This window comes from Papio anubis, chromosome 19 (genome assembly GCF_008728515.1).
Source record: "Papio anubis isolate 15944 chromosome 19, Panubis1.0, whole genome shotgun sequence".
Taxonomy (NCBI): Eukaryota; Metazoa; Chordata; class Mammalia; order Primates; family Cercopithecidae; genus Papio; species Papio anubis.
The window spans coordinates 34007841-34027214 of record NC_044994.1 but is presented as its reverse complement, the minus strand read 5'-3'; the positions used below and the strand labels follow the sequence as shown (position 1 = coordinate 34027214).

Here is a 19374-nt window from a genome sequence, read left to right as displayed (position 1 = left end):
CCATGAGGGCACCCTCTTAATGAAGCACCATTATCTTAGCTCTTAAACTTTATCTAAAGCACAATTATTTCTGATTGAGACTTTTCCCATGGTCTACTTAGTTTCTGTTATTCAAAAATGGAGAAAATCTAATGGAAAATTAACAGCTTCCAGGAAGAGATAAATTGCAATTATAAAATAGTTCAGTGATTGCAAAGATATATCCCTGAAGACTAAATACAATTTACATCTTGTTACTACTATTATGTCAAAGCATTAATGACTACTTCAATCAACATTTATCTTTTACTCTTCCTACAGAGCATTTAAATATTAACATGTTCTAAATGTTTATGATTATGGCAGTATCAGGATGGCCTGCTCTTCTTTATTTGATCAATGGAAAGTAACAGCCTGAAACACTTACCACAGCTTTTAACGTAAGTGTCCATGACCTCAGCACTAATCCCATTTGGCCCATTCTCACTTGGTGCATATTTTCTAAAAAAGTTCTGAAAAGACAAACAAACAAATTAGGCGTTTTGAAACTATAAATAATGACCAACAAGTGTCTAGTATAAAGCTTAATCAAAATATAGTATGAGAAACGCTGACTGAACAAAAGAATTGTAAGAGTACAATAAATACACTAGAGTTTCCACTAGGGGAAACTGTGTATAGTGCACCCCTCCCCCGCTCAACCCCAGATTACCAATTGCACCTATTCTTTTACATTTAGAGGCAAAAAACAAACAAACAAAAAACCACCACAGAGCATATTATCTGAAAATACAATTAACGTACTATTAGAAAATGAGTTTATCCTGGCCAGAGGCAGTGGCTCACGCCTGTAATCCCAGCACTTTGGGAGGCCAAGGCGGGCAGATCACAAGGTCGAGAGATTGAGACCATCCTGGCCAACAGGGTGAAACCCAGTCTCTACTAATAATAAAAAAATCAGCGTGGTGGTGGGCACCTGTAGTCCCAGCTACTTGAGAGGCTGAGGCAGGAGAACTGTTTGAACCCGGGAGGTACAGGTTGCAGTGAGCCGAGATCATGCCACTGCACTCCAGCAAGGAAACAGAGCGAGACTCAAAAAAAAAAAAAAAAGTTTATCCTATGTTTTCACCTATTTTGAATACCCTGTATTCCGACAAAGGATTTGCATCTGGAATATATTTAAAAAATTCCTATAAATCTATACAAAAAATATAAACAACACAACAGGAACATAGGCCATAGGAAGATGCGAACATGCACTTCATGGAAGAAACAAATGGCCTATACATAAATTTTCATATGTTCAACCTTACACATAATCAGGAAAATGCAAACAAACCAAAATGGGATACGAAGAATTTGAAGTTTGGCAACACTACGATTTTGGCGAAGATGTGTAGCAAGGAGAAACACAAGGAGAAAAACAGTTTCAGAAAACAACTTTTAATTACTGAAAAACAACTTCTAATTATCAAGTAAAGCCGAATGTGATCTATGATCCAGGTAAATGACTTACACAGATCAGATGTGCAGCCAAGAGTCAGTATACAAACTGTCACCGTTTTCATTTTATAAAATCATAATTACACAAAACAACATAAGTAATCAAAAACTTTATGAAACAACGTTGGCAATTAGGACCCATGCTAAAAACTTTAAGTACACTTCATGTCCTCTTCAGAACAATCCTAGTGTAATATAGGTTATTACGGAAATGTTACAGATGCAAAAACTGTGTCTTGAAGGGTATGTTAAAGGGGTCCCCAGGACCACTGACAGGTTTGACTTGCTAGAAGGTCTTACAGACTAAACATGTAGCTGTATCATGACTAAGATTTGTTACAGAGAAAGGATACACAGTAGAATCAACATGGAAAACACACACAGAAAAAATCTGGAGAAATTCATACACAGGCATCCTAGCCCTCTCTGTCCTGTGAAGAGACACAGTGAGCTTCTTTTCCAATAGCCAAAAATAAAAAATAAAAAGCAGTAACATGAGCGCAATGTTTCTGATAAGGGAAGCCCATCAGACTTAGAACCCAAGGTTCTAACGGGAACTGGTCACCCAGGCAACCTCTGTCAAGCAACTATAAAGTTCCAGACTCCCAGAAGGAAAGCGGGTTGTTTAGTATAAAGCATATTATTTGAACAATCTAGGCACAGTGAACCACCCTTATCAATTAGGAAGCAAAGGGAACATGCTGAAAGCCAGTGACCAATCTCCTGGCAAGCAGGCCTTTCTAAAGACAGCAACCTTAGGGCTACCATGTTAACTCTTCTCTGCAGAAAGAGTTAACCAGTTCACTCAAGGTTACAGAGCTGGAAAGTAACATGGGTGGAATTCAATCCCAGGCAGTTTGATGTCATAAGCCTGAGCTTTTAACCACTGCACATAACTGTACCCCAAAATCAAAGAACAGAATAAGCACTTGCTTTGCAAAAGAATCAGAGTAATACTTTTCTACAAATCTGACTCCCATACTGAATAAATGGAACAATTAAATAGGGAAAGACAAAAACACGTTGTATCAAATATCTTCTGCCAAGTCCTTCTATGTTGTTTCTTTCATCTCGGGTGTGTCAATTTTTGTTTTAATTACATGCCTTTTTTTTTTTTACATAGGGAGGCAGGAAAATTATATTTTAAAAAAAACAAAAACCATTAAGATGTTACAAGAACTAATCCATGTATTTAAAGGGTAAAAAATAAAAAAAAAATCCAAACATATTCATTACTTTGTCATAGGAACCACTGACCTTTTCTCATATTTAAAGGGGAGCAACAGGTTGCAGGGAGAGGACAGGGGTCTTAGATAATTGTACAAAAGACAGATGAGCAACAATATCATTGTGGTAGTGTTCTGAGTAACAAAAACTGGAAATAAAGTTTCATCAATTAATATCACATAAATTATAACGTTTCCATTCTTTGGAATATAATGCAAGTACAAACGTTAACAAATTTTAATTTGTTCACCAATTAACTCTGGTGGTTTTTTTTTTGTTTTTTTTTTGTTTTTTTTTCTTTTTTTTGACACAGAGTCTCACTCTGTCACCCAAGCTGGAGTGCAATGATGTGATCTCAGCTCACTGCAGCCTCCACCTCCCAGGTTCAAGCAATTCTCCTGGCTCAGCCTCCCAAGTAGCTGGGACTACAGGTGTGTGCCACTGTGCCCAGCTGATTTTTGTGAGTTTAGTAGAGACGGGGTTTCAACATGTTGGTCAGGCTGTGTTCACCAATTAATGCCTGATCCCTTGACACACATGCATTGTTCAAGGAACTGAGTATCTGCAGGTAACAAATGGAAGAATCTTCAACTGCAAACATGCTTACTTCTGAATAAAGGAAGAAAAAAACTTGAAAGAAAAATGATAAAAGAAGACTTTCATTTTTAACTCTGTTATAAAGACTGAATTTTTTATGACAAGAATATATTCACGAATTGCATAATCTTTATTGATACCATACCTGAATGCTTCCCTCTGTATCAAGAACTTCAGCCACAGGAACTGACTGGATAAACTGCATGAAGCCTACACAGAAACGTATGCAATGCATTAAGCATAGCTACTGGTTAAGAAAGAAAAATAAAGGTTCTGCTAAGAATAATCTTCATCTGTGAATAAATGCATTCCATATCTGAACAACTTAAAAAGATCTATGTACACTATATTAAGTTTGTACTGGCATTTATGCCATACGACCTATAAGAAAACATTAAAAAAAAATTAAGCTGATTTAGTCTGTATGTTTCTCTAGGCTGATTTCTATTATAAAACATGAGGAATAAAAACTAATAGTAAGCTTCTTAAATCTAGCATCAAAAATTTCTTCTTTCTATAGATTTACAACATATACCAGTTAAAATATTCCAAATTTAAAATCACCATAAGAAATCTAGAATTGTGGATTACAATCACCTAATTCTAAAAGCTGCATGTAAAACTGTATGTAATGGCTCCTTTTGTCTAATATTCCATCTTCTGTCATTTCCTGGTAATGACAGATGTGTAAATCCCTTAAACTACCAAAAAAAACCAAAAGGGAAAGGGGACAGACAGTATGTGGGAGAAGAAGAAAAAGTCAGTCTGATAAATCTGAAGACAAAAGAAACATAAAACAATGGATATATTTAAAAAATAAAAGTTGGAAAAAGAAAATAATATTTCAGGATCATAAACTATGATGATCTGGTTCTGGTAAGCCTGCAGGACAATAATTTGCATGCAAATTAGGAGATTCTATACCCCTGTAGAGTAAGAAATATCTCATTTATTCTCGCATCATAAATACAGAATAGTTGGCACTAATTCACTTAACAGGTATTTATTGTTTCTTGACCATGTCGGAAGAAATTTGCCAAGTAAGTAAAAACAGATGCTTGACGCTGCCTACATGGATCTTAAAGCTTACAAGCTTCACTGGGGTAAATACTATGAATAAAGGGTACTATGAAAGGAAGTAGTGTAAGGACACCTAACTTACAGTAGGGATCGAAGGACATCTGACATTTGAGCCATGTTTTCAAGGATAATAAAGTTAGTAGGCCATGGAGACAAGAATGTTCGAGACAATGATCACAGTGTATGTGAAGGCCTTAGAGCACAATGCATTAGATAAAACAGAAAGTAGCCAGTATGGCTAAAGCCCAGGATGCAGGGGAAGAGTGGTAAAAAGAAGAGGCTTGAAAGATAGATACAGGGTGTGTCACACTATGCAAGCACTTAGAAGCTAGGTAAAGGTTTTTGGGGTCTTTGTCCCAAGAGAAAATGAAAGCTAATAAATGATTTTTTGCAGGATCGTAAAGATGCACATTTGCACTTTTTAAAAGATCATTCTGAGAAGAAACTGAGAAGAGTAATTAAGGCATCAAAAAGATTTGGGAGTGGCCAGCGGAAGGATAGGAAACCTAAAGCATATATTTTGTTTCTCAGTAACTACTAGTATAAAGTAGGAAGGGTAGCAAGACTATGGAATTTACAGTAAGCATTAGGCAAGCATTCCTAGGGAATCTTCTACCAAACTTTCCGAGATTATTCATCTCAAAAAGACTCAGATGGTTTGTGCATGTGGATGTGTGTGTGTGTGTCTACAGGATTGTCGGGAATGTCTGAAATTTCCTGTTTCTCAGTAACTACATTAACCAGTAGTTAAATTAACCAGTAGTTACTGAGAAACAGGAAAGAAGGAAAGACAGAGGGAGGCAGGCAGGAAGGTCCAACTTGTCTTCAGTGTTACAAGTGGAAATTATTTGTATCTCTAACATACTTAAAAATTTTCAATTTGAAAAAGTACACATGATGTACACTAAAGTAAAATAATGATGTAAAATATACTTACCATGTTTTGTACTGGTGGCTAACACCTTATAAGGTGTCAATTTCAAGTCCAGATTTTCTTTCCGTAACAGCTTTTAATCAAAAGGTAAAATATATTAACCAAATGTACAGACTGTTAAAAGACACTTTTGTGGGCAAATAGTATAGCAGTTTAATATAATACAGATTTAGGAAATTAACCTAAATTAAGTTTAAATTAGTTAATTTAGGCCCGGCACAGTAACTCACGCCTGTAATCCCAGCACTTTGGGAGGCCTAGGCAGGTGGATCACCTGAGGTCAGGAGTTCAAGACCAGCCTGGTCAACATGGTGAAACTCCGTCTCTACTAAAAAATACAAAAAAAATAGCTGGGTGTGGTAGCGTATGCCTGTAGTCCTAGCTACTGAGGAGGCTGAGGCAGGAGAATTGCTTGAACCCAGGGGGCGGAGGTTGCAGTGAGCCAAGATCACACCACTTCATTCTATCCTGGGCAAAAAGCGAAACTCCATCTCAAAAAAAAAAAAAAAAAAAAAAAATTAGTTAATTTAACTTTGATCATCAAAATTAAATTTATTAAGAACTCAGATGATGGTATGTCAAATTTTTCATCTACTCTAAATCTCTGTTAGCAGTTTTCAATGAACAATAGGGTTGTTCCTATCACTTCCTGCAGTCCTTTCTGGCCACAGAGTACTTCAGAGCTCAGTAAAAGGGAAATAGGGCAAACACGTACTTTTTAATGCCAGGGATTAAAAAGATGAAAAAAAAAAAAAAGATTTAATAGACTAAGAGGAAGGAAACTACTAAATCCCATATTTAGAGAACTTAATTTGGAAAAAAAAATTAATGGAACATATGCAGTTCCACTTTACACTCAACACAAAAGCCATTCTGAAGTGTATAAAAGCAACTAAATTTTTTCAAGGTCAGCAGAGACTGTTGAGCTTTCTAGGATCGTACCTGAACGTTACAAATACTTCTGTTTCATAAACAGCAAATGTACTAAGCCACAGTCTTCCAAAATGAAAAAAATGTTCCCCACCAACATAAGGTCATGTTCACCTTGTCCATGAGTGAAATGATTTGAAGAATAAGTTGATCTTGACGTAAATCATCTCCATGCTTAAATATAACTGGATATTTGCCTCCATCTTCTGTCTTAAAAAACAACTGTGCAGGCATAAGGGCACTCTGGAAAATAAAAATATTGATTTCAAATTTGGCCATGAATTAATGCATATAGGTGTATTATACATACAAGAAAATGTTGATATATAAGATAAATACACAGGTAAACAGGACCTAAAAAACAAGTTGGGTTTTCAATGAGATACATTAGGGTATCTTGGAAAGAACAGTGAACTAGCTAATTGTCAGAAGACTACATGATAGAAGGCGCACAAGCTCCGCAATCAGTCATGTGGTTAGAACACTGCAAGCTCTGCCACGTACTCGCTGAACAGTCCCGTGTATATTCTTTGTTTCCTCATTTGTAAAATATAGATAGCATCTTGTCTGCAGAGTTGCTAAGGCAATCAGAAACTGTACAGGTCTGGCATCATGCCTAATACAGAGATGACATTCTATATATACCTATCATCATTTTCTATTTTTAGAGGTATATTGAAATAAACAAGATGAAACAGTATAGCATAACAATGTACCAGATGTAAAGTCAAGAGCCCTGGTTTTTAATGGCAAGTATACCACAGGTTGAGTATTCCATAACAGAAATGCTTGCAAAAGTTTGGGATTTTGGACTTCCCTGGATTTTGGAATATTTGCATATACAAAAATAAAATATTTTACGGATGTGACCCAAGTTTAAACTTGAAATTCAATTACGTTTCACATATACCCTATACACATAGACTGAAAGTAATTTTACACAATATTTTTAGTAATTTTGTGCTTGAAACAAAGTTCTGACCCTGTTTTGACTGTAATGCATGACATAAAGTCAGCTGGAGGATTCTCCACTTGTGGCATCATGTCAGCACTCAAAAAGTTTCAGATTTTGGAGAATTTTAGATTTTGGATTTTTGGATTAGAGATGCTCAATCTGTACTAGTTGTGCAGCTTTAAGACTCAAATTCCTCATTTATAAAATGAGAAGAGGTCTCAAATACCTGTATCTTTTATCCTGGAATAATTTTATGTTTTCCCCAGAGTCCTTTCCTTAATTATATGTAGGTCTAAATTAGTTTAGGTATATGTTTAAATCAATAACAACAACAAAAATATAAAGAAATTAAATTCTCTTTAGAAAGGGAGACCCATACAAAACCTCACATGAAGTGGCATGCTAAGATGGATAGTCTGGATATAAATGGTTAGAAAATTGTTCTGAGAGAGAGACACCCTATTGAGTTTGGTCATCGAGAAGAAATTATATAAGACAAAAATTTGGAGAAACGTATTAATCCAGAGAAAAAAAAATGAGTCAAAGAAATTTAAAAACAACAACAACAACAAAAAATGGTAATAACCAAGAGAAATAATGGCGCAAAAAACATCATGCAGAAGGATGAATAGATGTGACAAAACAAATGGCAAAATGTTAACGACAGAATTAAAGTGGTAGATACACAGTTGTCTACTGTAAAATTCCTTCAACTTTGCTGTATGCTTGAAAACTTTCCTATAAAATGCTGGGGGGAAAAAACCATGGAAAATGGTTCAGAGAATGTATGTTTAAAGCTTACAAACTCTAGTTGGAATAAAATTCTGAACTTTAAATTACTTTAAATTTGGAATATTCTTTTATCACTCCTGGTGAAAATGTTATTTTATAAATTACCTTGAGCCCTAGTAATTGGAAATCTTCCTAAAGATAAATGACAGGTAGGAGAATCTTTGTTGTGATTTCTTTTTTCAGATTCAATTAGATTTCATCTAATTTAGATTTTGTCTGAAATTTAAAGCAAGAAGACAACCACAGGATAACTAGCACTTATCCCAGTGCCGTAAGGGGTCCACTCCTCATGAATATCCAGCTTTGGCTGTTACATTAAGGTGTACAAAATTACTTTTAAAACTACTAGAAATAAGGGTCCTTAACCTTTTCAGCTCTAAGGAGCTCATACAAGGACGACAGGAGTCCATAGATCCTCTGCAAGTGTATGCAGAAATTTCAGTGTATTTGTAAGCATATGGGCAATTTTCTAAAGTGTATAATCCATCACTTTCATCAGATTCTCAAAGGCATCCATGAGCCAAAGTAGCAGCTCTCTCTACATAACTAATATTATATAGCAACTGCCTCAGAACCATTATTCCTAAACTCCAACTCAAAATTTTTAAGAATGCCCATATACTTAAGAGTTGAAATAAAAATAATCAAGACTGAATATTCAGGTCAAAAAGATTTCCCATATTTTAAGTCATAAGACATAATTATAATATGTTGTAATTAAAAAGAGTATGAGTCTAGAATCCACCTATCAATAGAGGGAGATACATCTTCTTATACTCCACTCTTAAAACCCCTGCTATATGTCTTAGATACTCTTTTCTACCATGGTTGGAAAAAAATGGTAAAATTACTTTTTTGATTCACTGCTCTTGATGAGTCCTTAGTGTTCAAGAATATTAGAAGCTGGTCTTCTTTGGGAGTTCTAGCTCAAAGGAATGCCAGTTGTTATATGTATATTACCTTGTGTATAGCTTTTTACATTTCAGTCTCCAGTAGATTGCAAGCACAGACTAAAAAAATTTGCACTGTATCTCCTATACCAGTATTTTCAAATTGCATATAGTAATACCAGTATTTTTAACTTGTAGGTTGTAATCTGTAGAGAGGTTTAAAACCAATAGGTTATAAGCAACATTTAAAATTAAAGCAACAGAATAATGTTTAAAATAATAGAAACTATCCGTCCATAACACCCAGTTAAGGTTAAGTATTGCTTTATGAAACTCATGTTTTGGTTGTTATGAGCTGGGCTGCAACCCATGACCAAATACGAGGCTGCCTTGAAACATATCTTTTTAAAAAATATGAACTATTTGCTACTATAATTACACCCCTGTGTATATACATTAGTTGTTGTTCTATGAGCCCTTTCTTAACTCATGCGAAGTTAATATTCAATGCAACTATGCCTTTCTACCACTAGAACCACAAAACATAAAACACCATGTCTCACAAACATCTTTCAGTATGACGTTGACAGATAATGATGCTCTGGCCTTTGGCCCTTTGAGCCTGATTAGAGAAGGCAGCTGCATCAGCTGTTTCTACCTGAACTGGTGGCCAGTCAATAGAAAGAACACCAAGCCTGGTATGCGATTAAGGACTAAAGAGAATTGCCATGTGAAAATATAAGAAAAAACTTAAGGTTCAATAGGAACAGATGCCAGACTGAGAAATGTTAAAAAGGTCAACTGGGACTCGTATCTAACCATCTGAACTCATGAACTGAATGAACACATGATATGTCTGCAATTTGCCCTGTAAAAAAAAAATGTTTACATAAAGAAAAGTAGTTATGGATCTGATTAACAATTAGCTCAAAAAATTAAATATTATCTTGGGTATGGTGGCGCATGCCTGTAATCCTAACACTTTGGGAGGCTGAGGTAGGAAGACTGCTTGAAGTCAGGAGTATGAGATCAGCCTGGATAACAAAGTGAGGACCCATCTCTACAAAAATAAAACAATAAAAAAATTAAATATTAAAAAACAACCCAGAGATATAAAAGTATTTCACATATCATATAAAAATGCTCATGTACTGTAACAAAAGAAGATCTTAAATCGAAACACACTGATAAATGAAAGGTACCCTTTGATTTAGCATTTACTAAATCAACTAGAATTACAGAGGTGATCTCTGCAATGTAGTAATTTTCCAAGGTAGTATCTCTGATCTAGTTTAAGATTTAGGTTCCAATCATACACATTAAATATCCACCACAATTACTTTAAACAGTGTAGCTGTTTCCGGAATTATTCCTCTAATTTTCACTTGGGGTTCTAAAGGCAACGGGATAAGTTCCACATCTGACAAATTCATCTTTTCATTATCTCCAAGCAACGCCTGTAGTCTCTCATTCTAGAACAAATCAGAAAGGATTAATTAGGTTAAAATAGAAGAGTAGTTTATAAAACATACAGTAAAGACATAAAAATTGATTCTATTAACTTACAAATACTTGCAGAGCACCAAAGTAATATAAAGGACATAGTGTTGTATGTGAGAGAAAAGCATGTATAAATAATCCCTAACAACAGCAGTAGCATGCTTTAAACCAAACAATCCCTAACTGTGAAAGGCTGAACTTTCACAAGAAGGACAGAGAATACATTTCACTTGCTAAAGCTGACAAAGAATCAGGAATTTATTCAAGTTGGACCTAAAGATTCAATTTCTGTTTCCAAGGACTTGTGAAGCCACAGACAGAAACTGAAATTTCATTCGAAGTTTAATCTTGCATGACCAAATATTAAGCAAAAATTTCATTAGGCTGCCCCAGTGCATTTTTTGAGTTTAAAAAGGAAACTTAATTCACTTGGAGGAACTATAACCCTACTTTCTAACTTTCACTGAGTCTGTATGATCAAACTTTTCCTAGGATATCATCATTCATTTTCTTCAGCTCATATACATAACGCATTAAGCTAATATTTCAGAAACTAAGAAATCCAAGTCATGATGAAACAGCTTCATCATTAAGCAACATCTATACTATTTCAAAGAACCCCTTCTATTCAATTTCAAAAGAACAATCAATTTCCTTTAAAAGCTGGGAAAGTCTTGCAATCTTGAGGAGCAGGGCTTGCTCACCTAAATAGGTGAGTTTGTTCTTCAAGAGGGAAAACTCGACATGACAATCCCAGCAGCATAAAACACTTCAACTATGATGCTACTGGGAAGTTGAAGTGCTTTGTGTTGCTGGGTATGCCTCAAAGGAGAGAACTCCGGAATCAGTGAAAGAAGTTCAGAAAAAATAATATGTTTCAAGGACAAAGAAGATGTAAAATTAAATTATTTCCCTTCAGTAATAATCCCATCTCCGCCGGGCGCGGTGGCTCAAGCCTGTAATCCCAGCACTTTGGGAGGCCGAGACGGGCGGATTACGAGGTCAGGAGATCGAGACCATCCTGGCTAACACGGTGAAACCCCGTCTCTACTAAAAAATACAAAAAACTAGCCGGGCGAGGTGGCGGGCGCCTGTAGTCCCAGCTACTCGGGAGGCTGAGGCAGGAGAATGGCGTAAGCCTGGGAGGCAGAGCTTGCAGTGAGCTGAGATCCGGCCACTGCACTCCAGCCTGGGCGACAGAGCGAGACTCCTCAAAAAAAAAAAAAAAAAAAAAAAAAAAAAATCCCATCTCCTCCTGAATGATGAAAAGTTCAAGTTAAAATCAACTGAAAATCAACTGGTATGAATTTCTACATAAGTGTTACAAAAATCACTAAATCTACTCCTTAACTAAATGGACGGTCAGATCTACTAATGTGAAGTAATATCAACTAATTTGAGAGTAAAGTTATCTTAGCTTAACAAATTTCTAGTTGACGTGCTGATTAAAATAAATAAATAATCAGAAAGTAAAATAAGAACAGGGTGAGAAATCTCGCCACTTCTTACCACCTCTACCACTATAAGCCCTAAGAACCCAGCCACTATGATTTCTCATCTTGATTACTGCAATAGCCTCCTTTCTGATTGCTCCTCTTCTTCAAACTTTTCACTCTCCTAGTTTCTTATCAAAAGTAACCAGAGTGCAGCTGCTAAAATGAAAGCCAGTTCACGTTACCCATCAATTCAAAATCTTCAACAGCTTCTACTCTTACTCAGTGTTCCAGTCAAAATAATATTGACTATAATGATTTACAAGGATAAATTTCATCCATTTCCCAATTATCTCTAACCTCATCTCCTATTACTGTACCCATTCCCTCTGCTCCAAATACACTGGGTTTCTTCCTATTTCTCACAACTGCCACACATGCTCCCACCTCTGGGGCTGTGCACTGCTATTCCCCTGGCTGGAACAATCTTCTCCAGAAGACCAGCTTGCTTTCTTACATGCTTCAGGTCTTTGTTCAAATGTCAATTTCTCAGGGAGGCCTTAACCTGGCCACTCTGTTAAGAAGTGATACACTGCCTTACTACTGGACACAAGTACTGCCTATTCCCCCTTTCTGTTTTACTTTTCTAGATAACACATAACACGATCTAGTACACTACACATATTTTACTTATTTATTGCATTTACTCTCTTTAGTGAGAATATGATCCCCAAAGGCGAAGAGATTTTTATATTCACTGCTGTATCCCAAGAACTAGAAAAGTGCTCTGCTCAGAGTAGGCATGCAATACATATTTCATATTGGTAGAACACATAAATGTGTAATATCCCCTAAAAAAATCATAAAGTGAAGAGAGACTACTTATAATATTAACAGTGAAAGTGTTAATATATTTTAAACGTAGATGGAAAAGATGGCCAGGCACAGTGGCTCATGCCTGTAATCTCAGCACTTTGGAAGGCCGAGGCTGGCAGATCACTTGAGGTCAGTTTGAGATCAGCCTGGCCAACATGGTGAAACCCCATCTTTACTAAAACTTAGCCAGGCGTGGTGGTGCACACCCGTAGTCCCAGCTACCTGGGAGGCTGAGGCAGGTTAATTGCTTGAAAATGGGAGGCAGAGGCTGCAGTGAGCCGAGATCATGCCACGGTACCATGGTACTGCAGTCTGGGCGACAGAGCAAGACTCCGTCTCAAAAAAAAAAAGTAGATGAAAAAGGCATTCTACTAGAATATAAATATGTAGACTTCAAATATGTAGACTCTTCAAATATGTAGACTCAGACCTCTTCTAACATAATTTTTCCTAAACTAGAGATCAACGAAGGAAAGAAGACAACAACAATATTATCATTTTCTTCACTCATCTGACACTTAACTCAGGGATTACTCTGCCACAGATCTAACACTGCTATACCCACTGTGATATAGCTCTCGCAAATAAATTATGAGGGATGAAAAAGTGCTACATATGATTTTATATGATTAGTGGCTATTTCAATATTACTAGTATTAACGCCAATAATGGTAGTAGAGAGCTCTCTCTGCATTTCTTCATGGTGCCAGGGCTTGTTTCTAGTAAATATATGTAAATAAAATTAAGTTTGTTTTTTACCGTATCATGATAAAATGCCTATAAAGATTTTCAGCCAATATGGAAACTACATTTGGGATGGTCTGGCTTAAAACATAGGCTATGTGAGAAACACAAAATTTATTTGGGGAGACGCTGGGTGATGTCTCAAATAGGTGGTCAGCCTCCAGAAGAGCTAAAACTGAGGTGTTGCCAAGGTTCCTGTGTCTGCTAAATTGAAGAGCTCCTGGCACTAAAACAAACTGGTTTCAAATATAAGCTCCAAACTGCAGGTCAGAGCAGCAGACACTCCTTCTGCTGGCAGGCATTTGGGAATCACACTGTTTCCCACACAGGCACCTCTGGGGAGAGGTGCTACGGCGGGAACAGCAGTAGAAATGTATTTATTTGACCAAGGTTTGTGATTCTTCTCAACCACAAAGAAAATGTCAACTCAACAGAACTGTGTTTCCTCTCAGCCTGTTTTCCTCTCTCTAACCTGCTGAGCATTACTCATTACTTCTTCTACACGGCTCTGCTACCATTCCTCTTTAGACCTGATTCTTTGCCTTTGAACCACTGACTCAAATCTTCATCTTTTCCTCCTCTCTCTGCTTTCCTTTAAAAGTCTAAAGAACAGTAAAATGTGTTGTTTTACAAAGGTCACCAAGAAAGGCCTGCCAATTATCTAATGGAATTAGGAACACATACCAAGTGAATCCTTCATATCATTTAGGCTACTGATCAGAAAAAATGACAGGTGAAGAACTCATCTACTTCTACCCATCAAGTGGAAACCTCATAGTTGAGAGAAAGCCTGATGTACTAGCCAGGAGAGAAGAGATACAAAGCTAGTGTTGTTACTAACAACCAGTTCTGAACCCCTGGGCAAGTTACTCTAGACTTTTGTTTTCTCAGAAGAGTTCTAGTCTAAATGATCTCTACAGATTCTTTCCATATCAAATATATTGTATATTCTAATTTGCTAAAATGAGAGGTGGTAAAGCACTGTGGATAACAATATGGACTAAGAATGTCTGAGTACAAATCCCCACTCCAATATTTACTAGCTGTATGACATTAAACAAATTAATTGACCTCTCTTTACTTTCTTCTCCTCACAATTGGGATAATAATAGGTCCTAACTTATAGGGTTGTTACGAAGACTAAATATCCTATCAATATATATAAACTCATATACCATCCCTATTACTATAATTTCATGATAAGAAGTTCACATAATATGCCGGGCGCAGCGGCTCATGCCTGCAATCCCAGCAGTTTGGGAGGCTGAGGCGGGTGGATCACCTGAGGTCAGGAGTTCGAGACCAGCCTGACCAACATGGTGAAACCTCATCTCCACTAAAAATAGAAAAATTAGCTGGGCATGGTGACGGGTGCCTGCAATCCTGGCTACTCGGGAGGCTAGGGCACGAGAATTGCTTGAACCCAGGAGGCAGAGGTTGCAGTGAGCCAAGATCGTGCCACTGCACCCCAGCCTGGGCGACAGAGCAAGACTCCGTCTCAAAAATAAAAATAAAAATAAAAAATAATAATAATAATAATAATTCACATAATATATCAACCCAAAAAGACAACAGTGAAAATTCAGTATTTTCTGATGCTAAGACGCTATTAAATTATGAACAAAAGCATACCCCATAGGCTTACCTTTTTCTTACGATTTCCACTTTCACGTTGTACTGCCTTCATTAGATGCACCAACCGATCTACAAATGTCTGTTGTGCGGCCAGCAAAGAACGCATAACTCTGACAGACTTATCACCCTGAAGGGTTCAAAGTGAGAAAAAATTAGTTCAATGTAGCGTAATGATCAGGGTTTCTTTAACAGCATGGATAATCCTTATTTATATTTCTCATAGCTGTAAACTTAAATAGAAAGCAAAATTGAAAAACATTATCTTGATTCAAAAACAACGAGAAACCCTGTATCTTAGTTACTGACAACACTAATCCATCCACAACTGAAAATTATCTGAGTCTTCAGCAAATACTGGTCTATCCACAACAGCATTTTTTTTTCCCACATAAACCATGTGACAAGATGGAATTCATTCATCCTAAAATACATTCACTCATTATTTGATTCAATAAATATCCAATGGCTTTTGATGCAGAAATGTGCTGGACATATATACATAAATATGGCAGAAACAAAGATATAGGTCTTCAAGGAACCAAAATCAACTTTAAAAAAAAGAAAATTTCAAATAGCACCACAATATGTGCTTAAAATATAAGTCATAAAAACTAAATGCTATACGGTCTTATGTAGTGACTCCTAGTTCATAAAATATTATAAAATATATTTCTAATTTAATCTTCCCAATTACCCTGGTAAGGGAAGCTGTGTAAATGTTATCATTCTCACTTCGAAGATGAGGAAATTTAAACTTGAAGAAACAGAAGTGTCTTCACAGGGTGACAAAGGTTGTAACAGAAACGAGATTAGAAGAGAGGACCAAGGGCTTATTTGCCAACCAGTTTGATGTTGAGAAGCTCTGGGAATGAATACAAAAGCTTAGTCTCAAAGTGTTTAATAAGATGTGATTTAAATTTTTAAAAGCATGAAACATGCAACAGATGAAAGATGCCATGAAATAGACTATTTCTGCGGCAAGTCCCAGATTAATGTGTGGCAGCTTTCTTTTCACTGCCCTTGCACCCTCTGCTGGCCGAACTGTGACACTGCTTTAAGAATCAAAAGAACACAGAAAAAATAAATCTCTTTTAAAAGCTGTTGAAAAGGCAAAAATACGTTATATAAAAAGTATCTGCAATATGACCATTGCCAGATTTCTGGAAATATACACAGCTTTGATAAGAAAGATACACAATAGAAAGAAAAATAAAAAAGCAAAGTTCTTTCTTTTTTAACTCCATGTACAGGTTTATTTCATTAAATTAGGGATCAAGAAAACTTCTGTAAAGGGTCAAAGATAACATATTTTAGGTCTTCTTGGCCACACAGTTTTCATTCCAACTATTAAACTCCTATTGAGTATAAAAGTAGCCACAGACAATATAAAATCAAATGAGTTCATGATTCTATTCCAATAATTTATTTATGAACACTAAAACTTGAATTCACATAATTTTCATGTATCATAAATTATTTTTCTTCTTTTGATTGGTTTTCAATCATTTAAAAATATAAAAACCAGGTGGGGTGCAGTGGCTCACATCTGTAATGCTGGTACTTTGGGAGGACGAGGCAAGTGGATCACCTGAGGTCAGTAGTTCCAGAATAGCCTGGCCCAACATGGCGAAACCCTGTCTCTACTAAAAACACAAAAATTAGCTGGACATGGTAGTGGGTGCCTTTAATCCCAGCTACTCAGGAGGCTGAGGCAGGAGAATCTCTTGAACCCGGGAGGTGGCGGCTGCAGTGAGCCGAGATGGCATCACTGTACTCCAGCCTGGGTAAGAGAGCAAGATTCCGTCTCAAAAAAATAAAAATTAAAAAAATATATAAAACCACTTTTAGCTCATGGGATGTTCCAAAACAGGCAACAGGCTGAATTTGGCCCATGCACTGCAGTTTGCCAACCCCCACATTTAATGGTTACCTTCAACAACGCTTGGCTAAATCTTCTCATTACATTCAAGTACATCTCATGGGTCTTTGGATCCCTCTGCTGGGTATCTTGATCTTCACATTCCACGATCACATACCTTAAAAATATGTTTGAGCCATTCGTGTGATGTGAAACGAAACTTAGATTCAGTTTGCAAATACTCATTATCATTTCACTAAAACAGGTTAATTTACACATGCAAAAATAATCAAATTGGAGTAATGAAACACATTTTATCATCTCTTTTAAAAGTGAACAGTTACAGAGGAACACATACAACCATCAATAAAAGGTAAATTAAGAGTGATAATGCCTTAATTTGTGTAATATCCCAAATTTTCTAAAACTTTTGCCACCAAAACAAGCATTTTCTCCTATTTATGAGGTAGAGTATTAACATCCTCAGAAATCATCTAAGCTCACATATTTACTGAGTAACTGGAGAACAAAAACTATTATTTTCATAATCTGCATAATACTTTGGTATTACGTAAGGCTCTCTGATTCTGAAAACCTCTCTGAAGCTATTCCTGTCACTTACATTTTTGAAAGATGAATAAAATTTTAAGTAATTTTTTCTTTCCCATCCAGTTTCCCGTTTTTCAAAGATTCATACATAACCTTTAACTTCCCAATTAAAAAACTATGGTTTTAGAGAGTAAAAAACATTTTAAATGTTTTCTTAAACCTAATCTGCTTATACAATTATAAAAATCATATAAGCAATGATCTGAGTAAGATTTTATAGGTCTTCTAATCCAGTGTTTCTAAATGTTCCACTGGGAACAAACCAAAGCAAATAACAGGTTGGGAATGGTGGCTCACGCCTATAATCCCAGCGTTTTGGGGAGGCCTAGGAAGGAGGATTACTTGAGGTCAGGAGTTTGAGACCAGCCTCTACATTTAAAAAAAAAAATTACATATAAGCCAGGTGTGGTGACACCGCCTACAGTTCCAGCTACTAAGGAGGTTGAAGTGAGAAGACAGCTTGAGCACATGTGAAGCTGCAGTAAGCTATGATTGTACCACTACACTCTAGCTTGGGCAACAAACGGAGATGGTACCTCTTAAAAAGAAAAAAAAAGGTATCAGAGCTTGATACACACGCCACATATGCACATAGATGCATAAAACTGAAAAGTTTCACAAAGCAACATCGTGTGAACAATATGTTAATATTTGCTATTCTGTTTATTTTTCTTTAAATAACAAATGCTAGACTGAAACTTTAAATTGCTTTCAGTGGATCATGATGATGTGTAGTTTGAAAACCATCAATCTCAATCAACTTGCTTGCTTTATCAACAGTGAAACTTAGAGGGGCTGTGTCTTGTCTATGGTGGTATGATTGATTATAAAATTGAGATAGAAACCCAGGACTTTGGGCTCCCAGGTCAGACTTTTTTGATTTTACTAAGTTGACTTTCACACTGTTTTATCCTTAAAACACATACGAAACTTTTCAATCTTCTTAACTATCAATGTTTCCCAAATCTCAAGTCACGGATGCTTATTATCATCCTTTCTACTATTTCTGGGAGAGTATACTCTGTATTCAGCCATTCAGATGGTCGACTTCATGAGAGCAGAGGGCTTACCTGTCTTGTTCTCCACTATACCTTCAGCATGTCTGGCTCATAATAGAGGCTCAACATATTATTAACATATTACTGTTGAATGAATAATTCCACTATTGTGGATTTAGGTTACTATCTCATTATTGATAATTTTCAAATATAAATACACATTCCTTTTTTACATCTAAGGTCTAATTTTGAATTCCATTACATGACCTGCTTTCACATTCATGTACCCTAATTTTCAAGGACCAGATCCCCTTTTCAAGACACTGTTTGTCATTTCTAACTGAACATGTATAAAACCAAACTTATCACATTAAATGCATCTTTTTCTACCTCTATTGAAGGTACTAACAATATCCCAGGTATTTGGGCTAGGAATTCTCATGTAGGAGGGTTCACAAACTCAAATTTTCTCAAAAAGCAGGCAGGAAACAAATGTTTGACTCACTTAAATAGAAGGAAAGAGAGAGAGGTAGGGCTGTAGCCAAACCAGAGAACACAGCACTACCTAAAACTTTCCTTGGCCCTCTGTTCAATTTGTGGTCCATGAATCTAACACTGTACTTTAAAACAAAAAACAGCAGTTCTAAACAGTGAAACTGTCAATATGGTATTATTCAACTCCAATCCATCCCCTTCTACCCTTTATAGTTAAAGTCCTTGATTGTCTCCGTCACCTTAGGGTATTCAGAATCTTTTCCTGTGTTTATGCAGTAAACTTATTTCCAAATGAACATATAGCTGACCACAATGTAGGGGCCCACTGCTGTGTCCTGC

At 36.3% G+C, this 19374-nt stretch overlaps 1 protein-coding gene across 2 annotated transcripts in view; it reads right to left on the bottom strand.

The window, feature by feature from the left end:
• PIK3C3 (phosphatidylinositol 3-kinase catalytic subunit type 3) overlaps positions 1 to 19374 on the bottom strand; it is a 130135-nt gene that overhangs the window by 38969 nt on the left and 71792 nt on the right. For both annotated transcript variants that reach the window (XM_031658795.1, XM_031658796.1), the window contains 7 exons: positions 17006 to 17111; positions 15086 to 15202; positions 10228 to 10359; positions 6365 to 6493; positions 5324 to 5393; positions 3452 to 3516; positions 407 to 491 (listed from right to left, as the gene is read on the bottom strand). In XM_031658795.1, the coding sequence (XP_031514655.1) occupies positions 407 to 491; positions 3452 to 3516; positions 5324 to 5393; positions 6365 to 6493; positions 10228 to 10359; positions 15086 to 15202; positions 17006 to 17111 (704 nt within the window). The remainder of the gene's footprint in view (positions 1 to 406; positions 492 to 3451; positions 3517 to 5323; positions 5394 to 6364; positions 6494 to 10227; positions 10360 to 15085; positions 15203 to 17005; positions 17112 to 19374) is intronic.